Raw genomic sequence first — 15,510 nt, 5'->3', positions numbered from 1 at the left:
GAATTGAATTGATGAGCTTCTGCATCTTTGCTGGAAGCAGAGAGAAATGGAAATGGAGACGGTGGCAGCCAGACGTTAAATTTAGCTCAGCAGATTTGGGGGGGAGGGGTGTGTGGGGTTGTGTGTGTGTGTGTGTGTGTGGGGGTGGGGGGGGCGGGGGGGGACTGCTCTGTCTAGCCATAGCAACAGCTGTGACACACTGTGCAGCGATTGACTTGACACCGACCTCTGGGGGCTGGCTGAAGTGATTCCTGTGTCTGGATGCTGGTTTCCGGCCGGCGTGCAGAGAGCAGGAGCAGGGCTTGGGAAAAGGTTAATCCCAGGAGAACTCTGGGTAAACGCCTGTCACAGATACATACAGGTTAATGTCTCTTAGGCCGGTTACACACTGGATGCGTCACGCGAGCGTGTCAGCTGCGTGGCGTGTCCGTTTATATTTCGGCTCCCATGTTAACAGGTTAGAGCTTACACACGGCCTGCGTGAGACGCGTGCATGCTAGAAATAGAACCGACGCCTATTTTTCACGCGAGACGCGAGCGTGTTGGAAGCGTTTCCAGGCAAAATAGAATAGGAAAATATGTTTATATGTCATTTAGACACAAATGCATATTAATGAGTGAGTGAAATTGCAAGCCTCTGCTTGGACTCGATAGGATCACGGAAATTGGTTGTCTGCCTCATCAGGTCGGGTCCAACAATAGACAAAATCTCCTCCATTTGTACCGCTGACATCCGAAAGTAATTCAGATGTTTTTCGGAATCAAGTTGCAACTCCGCAACGAGGTGATAATAAGCTCCGAAAGTTTTTCTTGTCCGATTCATAGGGTGAACCCACCATCGTCGTTTGTTTCTCCTCCGGCGAATTCTCAACAGAAGAAAGACCGCAATGGCATTTCTTCTGTCAACAACTCGAACTGAAAAAGAACAAATAGCGTTTTAATTTTCCATAGTAACATATGTATACATGTAGTCTAAAGGGTAGGATAGGCTACAATAACAACGTAGTGTGTGTTCTGAGTGACGGTCCAACATTAGAGAGGCTACCGTATTTCCGGACTATAAGTCGCACTTTTTTTCATACTTTGGCTGGTCCTGCGACTTATAGTCAGGTGCGACTTATATATCAAAATATTTATAATTTCACGTTTTTAAATGTTATTTCATACGCCGACATTGCCGTCTAAAGCCGCCAAAGGGCGCTCTAGGCTTGTGACAACTATATGCTGCTCCTAAAGACAACTGAGAAAGAAAAGAAACTGCAGGTGACTGCAGGTAGTAAAATACGCAGCCGAAAACGGTAATCAAGCAGCAGAAAGAAAGTTTTGGAGTGAGAGAGAAACTTGCGAGGGACTGACGAAAAGGTGACTCTTACTGCAACGAAGAAAACAAAGAAAGCTAATCGGCTAGTCGCGCGCTGAAAGCAAGATGGCCAGAGCTGGAGGAACGAGTCCACAGATGGGTGCTTGAACAGCGTGCTGCTGGGAGAGGCTCGTCAACGCTGCAGTTACGTCTCCACGCCCTGGTAGTTGTTCTGTATTCTGTTGTGTAGTTGAATAACTGTTAATGTGTTACGTTAACATACCGGACACCTACCGTATTCAGCCCCTTGTTCTGTGTGCTGTTGTGTAGTTGAATAACTTGCCTTTCCAGATTAAATGTCTGTTCTTGATCTTGGATTTTGTGAAATCAATTTCTAAATAAATGCGACTTATAGTCCAGTGCGACTTATATATGTTTTTTTCCTCTTCATGACGCATTTTTTGACTGATGCGACTTATACTCCGGAGCGACTTATAGTCCGGAAAATACGGTATATAGGCTCTTTACAGCTACACTAAGTTGTCATAAACAGACAGCCCACCATTTTTCAGAGTTTGAATGTGTCGGCGTTATGTCCCGAGATCATCCCTCCCTGTACCTAGCAGCAGGAGCAGCGCCGCGTCAGACACGCGTCTGACCGTGGATTCCCACAGGATGCAGAACGTCTGCGAACCGGCTCCGCTGCGGAACGGCTGCGTGCTCCGCCGTCCGTCAATACCCAGCAGGTCCGGATTTGTTGCGTAACGGCTGCGGCCAGCCGACCACGAGACGTATGTTCGCGCAATATAACAGGATGTAGTTTCTATAAACAGAACCACAAAACCAACACCAGTTAGTTTCCATCCAGAGGAGTAGAGGGGAAACTACTCTGAGCTGTGTTTTCAAGGTGTAGTGCAGGGAAATATGATCCGCCGTGACCACGGTATATTTTACTTTGAAAAGTAACCGGATGTTTAATTTTGTTTCTGTGCTCGACTTCCTGTCCCGCACTATCTTGATTGATGCTCTTGGTACTTTAGGTTCCCATATTCGACCTTTTACCAAGAATCTGGGTGTGATTTTTGACAGTGCTTTCAAATTTGATAAACAGATAAGCTCTGTTGTTAAAACCAGTTTCTTTCAGCTGAGACTATTGGCTAAGGTTAAGCCTTACCTGCTACGCAAAGACTTTGAAAGAGTCATACATGCATTGATTACGTCCCGTTTAGATTACTGTAACTCTTTGTATGTTGGATTGGATCAGTCATCCCTTCGTCGGTTACAGTTAGTCCAGAACGCAGCAGCTCGACTTTTAACTGGGACAAAAAAGTGCGACCACATCACACCGGTTTTGGCCGCGCTCCACTGGCTTCCTGTTTGTTTCAGGATCAAATTTAAAATTGTATTAATTGTTTTCAAGATCTTAAATGGGTTGTCGCCTTCTTATTTATCAGAGCTTTTACATGTCCACACACCTGTCAGAGCACTGAGGTCTTCCAATCAGATGCTCCTCGATGTGCCCAGATCCAGGTTAAAAAATAAAGGTGACCGAGCCTTTTCATTGGCTGCTCCAAACCTCTGGAATGGTCTACCTATTAATGTAAGAACAGCTCAGACCATTGAAACATTCAAGTCCTTGCTTAAGACCCATTACTATGCTTTGGCTTTCAAATCAAGTTGAACTTTGATATCTTGACCTTGTTGTTGTGCTGTTGGTTATTTTGTATTGTATACTGTGTATTGTTTGTGTATATTATCTCATTGATTTTGAACTTTGTTAAGCACTTTGGTCAACTGTGGTTGTTTTTAAACGTGCTATATAAATAAAATTGAACTGAACTGAACTGAACAATCTGAATTGTGCTGAAGCTCTGCGTATCTGCTCCGGAGGGCTGCGGACTGACGGAGCTGGGACGGAGTCGGGACGCAGACGTTCTGCAGTCAGTGGAAATACACACACTGACTTTAATGGAAACATAATGACTCCGTCGACGTTCCGGAGACGTTCCGCATCCAGTGGAAATTGCCGGTGAGACGCAACGGAAACGCCACGCTCGCGCGGCGCATCCAGTGTGTAACCGTAACGTCCTGCTCTCTGGCTCCATCTCTCTTATATTCAAGGCCAGCAGATATAATGTTCAAACAGTGAATACGTCATACTCCGGTTGAACAGCTACAATACATTCATGTATACATTAATTTAAAAGATAAATCTAAGCCTTTTTAAAATTAAGCGTGCATGCATTATTTTAGAAAATAAGCTCTGTGGCAAACACAAGTTTTTGATGTTTACATTTATTTTTTTCAGCGAGATAATTTTCACAAGTTTTACACTTTTTCTGAATTTTTGAAGTGTAAATTTAAGCGCCACCACCACTAGCTTCCAGCAGGTTACATGTGTCCGCCGCGGTGATGTTTCTAGTCTCATTCACAAGGTTTCTGTGGGGTCTTAAAAAGTCCAAAATTTCAAAATCAAAATTTTAGGCCTTAAAAAGTCTTGTTCAGGTATTGTGATTTTTTTGCTTGTACATTCATGTGAATTTCCCCTTGGATCAATAAAGTATCTATCTATCTATCTATCTATCTATCTATCTAATCATCGTAACAGATCTGTATTCATGCGGCTCTCATCTCCTTCTGTAACGCTCTCTGAGTTTCCGCCGCTCTGAACCCTCCTCGCTGAGGAAGTATTTTTAGTCCTCTCACTTTCCTGACGCTGACATCACTCCAGCGCCTCCGGGGGCCCAGAGTGCCGACTCAACCACGAAGAAGCCCAACACTTTCTGTCTGTGTGCACACTCTGACCCTCTCTCTCCCCTCCCCTCCCCTCCCCACCCCCCCTCGCTGAGAGCAGCCGGCTGATTGGCTGCCCACCAGACATGCAGCCAACCACGCAGCAGCGTTGTTATTCCGAAGCGTCTCCGGTAGGCTGTCGGAGGATTAGTTCCCTCTCTGTTGTGTCAACACTGGGACCAGATTGTAGCCTGAATGGATTTTCCATCATGCAAACATTACTCTGAATCGTTGTGCTTATAATGCAGATTCTTAACGCACATTTGCGTTTCAGTGCTACTTCGCTGCTACAGTTTAACTTGGTAAAGAAGTTTGGGTTTAAAACCCTTTAAACTGCTCACTGTGATGTAATTTCTTAGAGTATCTTCAAATGCATCATATCCCTAAAATCAGCACAACCTAAACTAAAAGGTTATGTAAGTCAATGAACCATAATATCTAATCAAAGTATTGAAATTGTGTCATAAATTAAAACAAATACAAAAATCGGACATGTGTTTTCATCAACATTTACTAAATAAACGCACAAAACACACACATTGATCCAAAAGATTTCTAAATGTAGAAACCTCAGTTTTTAGAGATATGCTCATTTTTTATGAGCAGAGTGTGAAGGCTTTTCATCTGCGATAGAAATGGTGTCACGCGGTTTTGCACGTAACGTGATGACGTCATCAGGAGCGTACGACGTAACCGCAAAACACAGGAGCCTTAGCTTTCTGCTGCAAAAAGAAGAAACACTCTAGAGCAGAGGTTCTCCAGCTTTTTTCAATAATGTTCCCCCTCTGAACAGTGTTTTTAAGCCATGTACCCACTAACCAGCACGAAATGAAGAAAGGGAAAGGCAGAAAGAAAGGCGAAAAATGTAAGGAAGAAAGGCAAGAATAGGTCAAAACAAAAGAAAAAACCTTCAAAAAAAGGAGACAAACTTCAAAAACAGCGACAAACTTGGAGAAATAAAGACAGTAGAAGTAACTACAGCCTTGTAACTGAAAAACATTTAGCAAAAAATGTCACGGACCCCCTGCAGTCCTCCAAAGTACCCCTAGGGGGACACGTACCCCCTGCAGTCCTCCAGAGTACCCCTAGGGGGACACGTACCCCCTGCAGTCCTCCAGAGTACCCCTAGGGGGACACGTACCCCCTGCAGTCCTCCAGAGTACCCCTAGGGGGACACGTAGCTCCTGCAGTCCTCCAGAGTACCCCTAGGGGGACACGTAGCCCCTGCAGTCCTCCAGAGTACCCCTAGGGGGATACGTACCCCCTGCAGTCCTCCAAAGTACCCCTAGGGGGACACGTAGCTCCTGCAGTCCTCCAGAGTACCCCTAGGGGGACACGTACCCCCTGCAGTCCTCCAGAGTACCCCTAGGGGGACACGTACCCCGTGCAGTCCTGCAGAGTACCCCTAGGGGGACACGTAGCTCCTGCAGTCCTCCAGAGTACCCCTAGGGGGACACGTAGCCCCTGCAGTCCTCCAGAGTACCCCTAGGGGGACACGTACCCCCTGCAGTCCTCCAAAGTAACCCTAGGGGGACACATAGCCCCTGCAGTCCTCCAAAGTACCCCTAGGGGGACACGTACCCCCTGCAGTCCTCCAGAGTACCCCTAGGGGGACACGTACCCCCCTGCAGTCCTCCAAAGTAACCCTAGGGGGACACGTACCCCCCTGCAGTCCTCCAGAGTACCCCTAGGGGGACACGTACCCCCTGCAGTCCGCCAGAGTACCCCTAGGGGGACACGTACCTCCTGCAGCCCTCCAGAGTACCCCTAGGGGGACATGTACCCCCATTTGAGAAACACTGCTCTAGCTTATATGGTTGTTATTGTAGATCGTGTTATACAGGATCCGTTCTATAAGGGTGAAACCTTTTAGTGCTAACTGTCTTGGCTTGGCTGTCTAACGTTACACTTCGTAGATACACGTAGGAAAAACTCTACGTTACACACAGGTATCGTTTAGGAACCGGTATCGAAGTCACGGTATTGGTATCAACCAAGGGGGTCAGCGTCTCCTCACAACCCGAACCTCCTATGGCGCCATTTTGATGCTACCAAGCCATCACCTCCCGTTAGCATCCCATTGACTGCCATTCATTTTGACGTCACTTTGACAGAGAATAACTTTACATCTGAAGAGTTTAAAGACTCTATTTTTCCGTTGTTTATTTCTAAAGAAACACGACAATGTATAAAAGGCTCCTCACATATACCTACGCTCTCCGTCTCTGCTAGATTGGGAATGATTGAGATTTCTCTTGGCACAGCTACCAGAAGACTTCCAACTTTCAGACAGGTTGCTCACGTCACATCTACGTCTTCAAGCTCAGTTGGAGGCTGCTCAGTAACGCTCAGCCATCACCGGGAAAGATCTTCTAATATCCTTCACTGGTCTCCGTCCAGAGACACGGGACCTGTTGGTCCATTATATATACTGTCTATGGTATTGATACCCATATAAAATAAGGAGAATATTTCCTAATATTTCTGCTACTGTAGCTAAAACTCTTGTATGCACAGAGATAATTTTTTGTCTGAAACGCCACTTCAAAACCAAAACGTAGGGGGCGGTCTCTAGCTCACCCAGTAAGAGCGTGCGCCCCATGTTGGCTGAGTCCTTTGCAGCGGTGCGGGTTCGAATCTGACCTGCTGCCCTTTGCTGTGTGTCATCCCCCATCTCTCTCCCACCTTTCCTGTCTGTCCACTGTCACTATGTAATACAGGGAAAAGACCCAAAATAAATAAACAACAGTGTAATAGCAGTGTAAATGTAGCCAATACTGTGTGCTGCTGTGTGTGTAGTAAGTTTGTGTGTTTGTGTCTTTAGGGCAGGCAGGGCGGGGTGCAGATCGACCCCTGGGAAGATGCTGACTACAGTATCTACAAAGTCATCGACCGCTTCGGCTTCATGCAGTAAGTCCGTGTTAAGGCAGCTACACACAGAGCCGATAATCGGCCATCGACAGTCTGGCGAGGTCGGTGACTCGAGTCTGTCACGTTTTTTGCCGACCTGACATGCTCAGTCGGAGACAGGGCAGTCGGGACTCACGGTACAGATCCATTTGTCCGACACGACTGAAGCGTGGTGTCGCAACGTCATACATCCACGGTTGATGCTCCACGTCCTTGACCGGCAGCTGATTGGACGAACGCCTGACGTGGGTTGTGTGAGTGTCATGGCGGCTCGTTGAGAATACTGTCGGTACACGATCCGTTCTGCACATGCGCAAGATAATACTGTTTTACCGAGGATACGACCTGCACGATCTGTTCCACGCTAGCCTATGGCTAGCCTCCACCGGGAAGCTAACATTAGTTTAGCTAACAGCTAATTCGGCTAACCGCTAGCTGACAGCTAGATTCAGTCTAAAATAACGTTAACTCAAACGTAATGGGAAAAGCAGCTACAGCTAAATTAAGACTTCACAGTAATAACAAAGACAAGCATTGAGTGATTGTATTTTAAATGAGCACAAGTAAAGTAGAGCTGACGTAACAGCTGTTATATATGTTAGGTGTTTGTTATATATGTCAACGTTTATTTTCAAGTTTTATTTTGAGGGTCTTTTAAAGTTATTACATGCTGTCTCAGCTAGCAGTTAGCCGAATTAGCTGTTAGCTAAACTAACGTTAGTTTGCCTGTGGAGGCTAACGGCAGACCGCTACAATCAGCTAGCGAATGAGCGTAGCAAAAGTAGCTGCGTGGGGCTACGCGCCGCTACATCAGCTAGCGTTAGCGATTAGCTGTTAGCTAAACTAACGTTAGCTTGGCTGTCGACCGGAAGCGTGGAACAGATCGTGCAGTGTCGTAAATCCTCGTACAACCGCGCATGCGCGAACATTTTGCGCATGTGCAGAACGGATCGTGTACCGACAAATACGATCTAGTACAGGGGTCACCAACACGGTGCCCGCGGCCACCAGGTAGCCCCCAAGGACCACATGAGTAGCCCTCAGGCCTGTTCTAAAAATGAAAATTGAATATTGACATTATCTGTTTCCCACCTTGTTAAGTCATTGTTGATAATTATTGATAATGTGAAATCATTAACGTGATCAATGTCTTCACATAGATGAGTATCATTAATCATTAATAATCATATATAACTAAAGGCAAACTGAGCAAATTTGTTATTTCAGAAGAGTGTATCAAACTGGTAGCCCTTCGTATGACTCAGTACCCATGAAGTAGCTCTCAGTTTCTAAAAGGTTGGTGACCCCTGATCTAGTATTTTACTAAAATAGTTCACCGAAACGTGTTTCTTTAAACATTTTAAGCGAGAAATAGGCCGTGCAGTTGCTGAATTTGTCTTCATTTCAGATCAACAAAGGTCAGTTTGAAAGATTTTCGTCTGCTTCTACTGGATAGTTGCGTCGCGTTCAACGGATTAATTTGCATAAAGATGTGCATCGGCCAGCTTTTAGACGCGCCGCCTTCCCGAAATGCTTTACGTGCACGTTGAAGTCGCTTGACGTCACCCATAGGAATAGAGTGGAGCGCAGCGCGACAGAAGCGTTGCACGGTCAAATGGATCTGTACCGTCACCCGGAAATGGCGAGCAGAATGAGCGTGACTAAGCCTCTCAAAATCTGACGAAAATCTTTTTTATTATTATACTATTTTAGTCCAACATGAGATCGTATTCTGAACGAGCCGCCATGACAGTCTGGCTTTGAATTTCCGGAGAAACCAGACCCACGTGACGCGTTCGTCCAATCAGCTGCCGGTTTTCATTTTCTGGGCGACAATACAGATTAGCGCCGCCTGCTGTTATGGAGACGTATTACGTCCAACTGCCTTTTCTGCCGACGGTCGGCCGTCTGGTTGGTGTGTAACTGCCTTTAGGGAAATTTTGATTTACATACTTTCTCTCTTGTTATTATTAAACTGTTTGCATATTATAATATTATACTGAATACTCTAAACAAGATAACATGGAGCCACTGCATGTCCTTGTCTGGAGCCCGGTGGGATGCTGAGGAAGGAACAGGCGCTCCCTGACTAGATAAAGGAGACGTAATCGTCTCTTACCACATAACATCTGACGACACCAACTCTTGTATCATGATTTTTTTTGCATTACACTTGTTATTATAAAAAGCAGCTGTAGAGAGCTTTTCGTTAGGTCATTGTCTGTACTATTCTGTAGTGCGGAGACTGCCTCCTTGTTGGGTTTTCAAGTAAAATTAACTTTAATATATCTTCAGTGGTTCCGTCATTTTGTTTCTCTCTTCACACTGGAGACAGCCGGTTCCTTCCAACAAGTCCTCCAGACCATACGCAGTATATGAGTCGTTTGTTCCCCCCCCTCTAATACGACCCTCAGGAGCGTTTCATAAATTGGCGCCCCTAGCAGTGGCGGGAATACATCCTCATATTTAAACCAAGTCGGTAGGTCGGTCGCAGTTTGTTTTGAACGTAAAGCTCGTCTTAGTTTGGTTATTTTTAGGCACAAAACGACTTAGTTCAGTTTAGAAAAAGATTGTGCTTTGGGTTAAAATCAGGCGTTACTCCGATACTGATACCAGTATTGGAAAAGCATCCGATACCGCCTAAAATGCTGGTATCGGTATCGGAAAGTACTGGAGTTTATACATAGATCCGATACCACATAATTTAGCCCTGAACAAAATCTACTTTAAAGCTTTAGTGCGTAACTTTTTTATATTAAAGGAACACGCCGACTTATTGGGACTTTGTCTTATTCACCGTATTCCCCAGAGTTAGATAAGTCCATACATACCCTTCTCATCTCCCTGCGTGTTGTAACTCTGTCTGACGCACCAACCGTTAGCCTAGCTTAGCACAGATCCTGGAGGTAACCGGCCACATCTAGCCTAGCTTAGCACAGATCCTGGAGGTAACCGGCTCCATCTAGCCTAGCTTAGCACAGATCCTGGAGGTAACCGGCTCCATCTAGCCTAGCTTAGCACAGATCCTGGAGGTAACCGGCTCCATCTAGCCTAGCTTAGCACAGATCCTGGAGGTAACCGGCTCCATCTAGCCTAGCTTAGCACAGATCCTGGAGGTAACCGGCTCCATCTAGCCTAGCTTAGCACAGATCCTGGAGGTAACCGGCTCCATCTAGCCTAGCTTAGCACAGATCCTGGAGGTAACCGGATCCATCTAGCCTAGCTTAGCACAGATCCTGGAGGTAACCGGCTCCATCTAGCCTAGCTTAGCACAGATCCTGGAGGTAACCGGATCCATCTAGCCTAGCTTAGCACAGATCCTGGAGGTAACCGGCTCCATCTAGCCTAGCTTAGCACAGATCCTGGAGGTAACCGGCTCCAACTAGCCTAGCTTAGCACAGATCCTGGAGGTAACCGGCTCCATCTAGCCTAGCCTAGACAAAATAACACCAACATGTTCCTGTTTACATGTTGTGATTTGTATAGTCACAGCGTGTACAAATAACATGGTCACATGACACACAGCCATCTTCTAACCGTATACATACTGGGAACTATATTCTAAGAAAGGCGAAGCACTGCTGGGCGGAGTGATATTACTCCAACTCTGAGCGAACTCCAGGCGAACTCTCTGCTCCTCACCACGGGGGCTTCTCAGGTGCTGCGAGCAAATCACTCCGCCGCTCCGGTGATCACTGATACTTTCTTTTCTTTTTACAGTGAGGAGGAGCTGCCGGCCCTGACTGCACATGAGGAAAAGGTAATGAAGGAAATGGTCATAACAAAAGGCTGTCTCTGTCCATCGGGCAGAGATGTAGGTGGACTGCACTCACAATACTAACAAACCCCAGGTTGTCAGTTGTGTTGACCAGCTCCTGTCTCCCTCACAGAGGAAACAGCTGGAGATCGAGCGTGCGGAAAAGTGGCTGAAGATGGCGAAGAAGTGGGACAAATACAAGAACAGTGACAGGGTGAGTAACAACCATAGGGTCCTATCTTGCACCCGGTGCAGTGCAGCGCAAAGCCCAACGCAAGTGTCTTTGCTGGTTTAAGACCGACGCAGTTGTCAGTTTCCCGTCTAGCGCCCGAGTCGTTTAAATAGCAAATGCACCTGCACCCATCTGTGGCCCATGGGCGTGGTGGTCTTACAGGGAGGTGTGTTCAGGTGCATTGTGGACGTGCTGGTCTTACAGGGAGGTGTGTTCAGGTGCATTGTGGGCGTGCTGGTCTTACAGGGAGGTGTGTTCAGGTGCATTGTGGGCGTGCTGGTCTTACAGGGAGGTGTGTTCAGGTGCATTCTGGGCGTGCTGGTCTTACAGGGAGGTGTGTTCAGGTGCATTCTGGGCGTGCTGGTCTTACAGGGAGGTGTGTTCAGGTGCATTCTGGGCATGCTGGTCTTACAGGAAGGTGTGTTCAGGTGTATTCTGGGCGTGCTGGTCTTACAGGGAGGTGTGTTCAGGTGCATTCTGGGCGTGTTGCTATCTTGAGGCAGAGGGAAGTGATCGCACCATTGACCAACAAAAACCTGGTCTAAAGTCAATAACGCAGCATTTCATTGTTATTTTAACAGAGCATTAGTAAAATGCTCCTAGGCTCGTGCACAGTGAGAGCACACTATGCTTGTTACACACACAGGGACGCACAGCAGCACACACACATGCAGAAGATTACAAATAAAAATATTACGGTGCTAATCATAACAGCAATGCTCCAAGGTCCAAACGCACCTGGCTTTTAAAGGGAATGGGAGATGATCTCTGATTGGTTGATTGCATGTTACGCCCAAAACACACCTCTGATTAATGAAGACACTAAGTACAACCCTTTAGAACCATGCGCCCGGACCACGGACCCTTTTTTCCGCCGTCAAACTAGCAAAAGTGGATTTGGACACGCCCTAAACACACCTGCACCAGGCGCTTCACGCCGTGAGCTCAGATCGTTAAAATAGGGCCCTAAGTTTGAAAAATAATGGACGAGAGGGGGAAAAGTTTTAATTAGGTCCTCTCTACGTCGATGGTAGTCGACGGTTTTAGTCCACTAAGATTTCTTTAGTCGATTAGTTATTAGTTAAAGCTTTTTCATGCTGAATTACTTTTCTCCAAGAAACTTCTGAGCACATCTCTGGTAAACACAAGATTAAAAGTGATGTTTTTGCACGATTCTTTGTGGAGAAACTCAGTTGTAAATAGGATCAACGGATCACAAACTCGAGTTCTGAGTTGGATATTTTCTGAGTTTTGAAGTTACAACATTTCCACGCTCGCTGCCAGTAGAAGCTGCCAAAAGGTTAATGTTATACTGGGAAGTTTTTAAAACTCCCAAAAACACTGTTATTAATCGGAGCCGTTACTTGATCCGTGTCTGACACACGCACACACACACACACACACACACACACACACACACACACACACACAGGCACAGGCGCACACACGCACACACACACACACACACACACACACACACACACACACACACACACACACACACACACACACACACACACACACACACACACACAGAGACACACACAAATACACACACACACACACACACACAGGCACAGGCGCACACACACACACACACACACACACACACACACACACAGGCACAGGCGCACACACGCACACACACACACACACACACACACACACACACACACACACACACACACACACACACACACACACACACACACACACACACAGAGACACACACAAATACACACACACACACACACACAGGCACATGCGCACACACGCACACACACACACACACACACACACACATAGACACACACAAATACACACATACACACAGGCACATGCGCACACACACACACACACACACACACACACACACACACACACACACACACACACACACACACACACACACAGACACACACACACACACACACACACAGAGACACACACAGAGACACACACACGCACACACACACACAGGCACATGCGCGCATGCACACACACACACACGCACACACACACACACATGCACACACAAATACACACACACACACACACACACACACACAGGCACATGCGCACACACACACACATACACACACGCACACAAACACACACACACAGGCACACACACACACACACACATGCGCGCACACACACACACACACACACACACACACACACACAGATCTGGAGATCTGGATACTCACTGAATACGTTTCAATGTGAAAATCCTTTGCTTTGTACTTGTGAATATTGCCGTAGGCGGTTCAACTTTCCGGTGACTCACACACTTCACAGCGTCAACGCCCTCTGAAACCTTCTGGCTTCTTATTTATTCACGCAGTGTCATGTGTTCTCCTGCTCTCTGCTGTCAGATGGTGAAGCGGGTGTACAAGGGCATTCCCCTGCAGCTGCGAGGCCGGGCCTGGGCCCTGATGCTGGACGTGGAGAGGGCCAAGAATGACAACGAAGGCAAATATGAGGTGTGCACTCACAATGTCATCCAGCCTGCAGAACATTAGTGAAGTTAGTCAGTAGTTGAAAATACACAAATAATGTTCTCCATGCTTAAAAATATGTTACATTCATGCACAATCCACCCTATTATTTATAGCAGTGTTTCTAAAATGGAGGTACGTGTCCCCCTAGGGGTACTCTGGAGGACTGCAGGGGGTACGTGTCCCCCTAGGGGTTCTTTGGAGGACTGCAGGGGGTACGTGTCCCCCTAGGGGTACTTTGGAGGACTGCAGGGGTACGTGTCCCCCTAGGGGTACTCTGGAGGACTGCAGGGGGTACGTGTCCCCCTATTCCCAGACCCACATCCAGATGTTGGATGTCTGGGAACTCACCATTGGCAGTGCTCAATCCGAGGGGCGGGATAAACGTCTTTCAGATTCCCTCTGCACGCAATAGAGCTCAACAGTCCCGCCCACAGCGGGTTTCCGGAAGTAAAAATATAATGCAATTTCTCCATTGACAAATTGGATTATAAGCCATAAAATGGTAACCGTCGATGGTAGACTTAAAACCAGCTATGACATGACTCAGCGATTGTATATGCTTATATAGACGCCAAAAATCATGGGGCACTAACCTTGTTTAGAGATAAATGTCTTTTATTCGCGATGTCTTGGATAAGTACTTCATTACCCACAATCCCACAGTCCCACAGTGAGGGGGGGAGGGGGAGCTGCCTGCACGATCCGTCACGAGGATTTATGACACTGCACGAATCACAATCGGTTCCACGCTTCTGACGTTAGCCTCCACCGGGAAGCTAACGTTAGTTTAGCTAACAGCTAATTCGGCTAACCGCTAGCTGACAGCTTGATTCAGTCTAAAATAACGTTAACTCAAACTTATCACTGGGTAAAGCCGTCTACAGCTGACGTAACAGCCGTTATATATGTTAACGGTTATTTTCAGGTTTATTTTGAAAGTTATTACACGCTGTCTCAGCTGGCGGTTAGCCGAATTAGCTGCTAGCTAAACTAACGTTAGCTTCCTTTGTTCAGTGGTTTATGGGATGAGTAGTTCCTTCGCTCTGAAATGATGATATGTACACAGTCTTGTACCTTTTACTTTTTTGGGTATTTTGTGTTAGTTTTTTTACTCGAAATTATACGTTCTATGCTTATGAGTCACGTACCGTCTGGTTAGCCTAAGGTACGGTCTAAAACTCTTCATATACGGATTTTTCCAGACGTCAATGGGTGAAATTAATGGGAAATTTACTTCCGGAACCCGCGGTCTCTCAGAGGAGGGGCGGGACTGTTGAGCTCTATAGCCAACCAGACAGGGGCGGAGCTAGAGTCTCAGTACAGTGGGGGCGGAGCTTAATCACGGGGCCCTCTGCTACCAAGTCATTTTAAAAGAACGAAATAACGACGTGAAAAAATAAAGATAGCGTGGCTCATTGGCTGGTCAATTCCCATGAAGCAAGGCGGTAAATAGAGTTGTGTTAAACTTTGCTGATAAGTTTGCCATTTGTTCGGAATACAAATGTAACTTCATGAATTTCTTTAATGTGTCTGCTGTGAATGTAGTGTTTAGTTGCCTGATAATTGTCATTGTTGTGTTGGTTTACCGTTGTAACCATGAGTTCAGTGACTGTTACATTTGATAAGAAGAGCTGGATTATCACAACGTGAGATTTATGCAGTAACTAGCTTCTTTCAGCTAATAATCTGCAATGTGTCACTTGGCGAGGGCCCCCATTCTCGTCAAGTGATGCAAGATCGGCGGCGTTTGAGGGGCCATAGGGTGGCCGCACCCACGCTATCTCCGCTATCTGCACTATCTCCGCTATCTCCGCTATCTGCACTATCTCCGCTATCTCCGCTATCTGCACTATCTCCGCTATCTCCGCTATCTGCACTATCTCCGCTATCTCCGCTATCTCCGTTACTGCAACCAGAGCAACGCTAGTTGATAGATTCAACGTTTGCCGTATCCGGTCGGCAAAACTCTGAACCCATCTTCCTTTTTTAAGAATGACTTCAGTGCCGTTCTTTG

The 15,510-nt window shown here is 46.6% G+C and overlaps 1 protein-coding gene across 1 annotated transcript in view; it reads left to right on the top strand.

The window, feature by feature from the left end:
- si:ch211-288d18.1 (USP6 N-terminal-like protein) overlaps positions 1-15,510 on the top strand; it is a 63,227-nt gene that overhangs the window by 13,024 nt on the left and 34,693 nt on the right. Inside the window, exons 3-6 of the mRNA XM_035999101.1 lie at positions 6,918-7,003; positions 10,724-10,763; positions 10,894-10,974; positions 13,371-13,478. Coding sequence (XP_035854994.1) covers positions 6,918-7,003; positions 10,724-10,763; positions 10,894-10,974; positions 13,371-13,478 — 315 coding nt within the window. The remainder of the gene's footprint in view (positions 1-6,917; positions 7,004-10,723; positions 10,764-10,893; positions 10,975-13,370; positions 13,479-15,510) is intronic.

This window comes from Sander lucioperca, chromosome 3 (assembly GCF_008315115.2).
Source record: "Sander lucioperca isolate FBNREF2018 chromosome 3, SLUC_FBN_1.2, whole genome shotgun sequence".
Taxonomy (NCBI): domain Eukaryota; kingdom Metazoa; phylum Chordata; class Actinopteri; order Perciformes; family Percidae; genus Sander; species Sander lucioperca.
The sequence above is the reverse complement of the archived record's forward strand: the minus strand, read 5'-3'. Positions and strand labels throughout refer to the sequence as shown.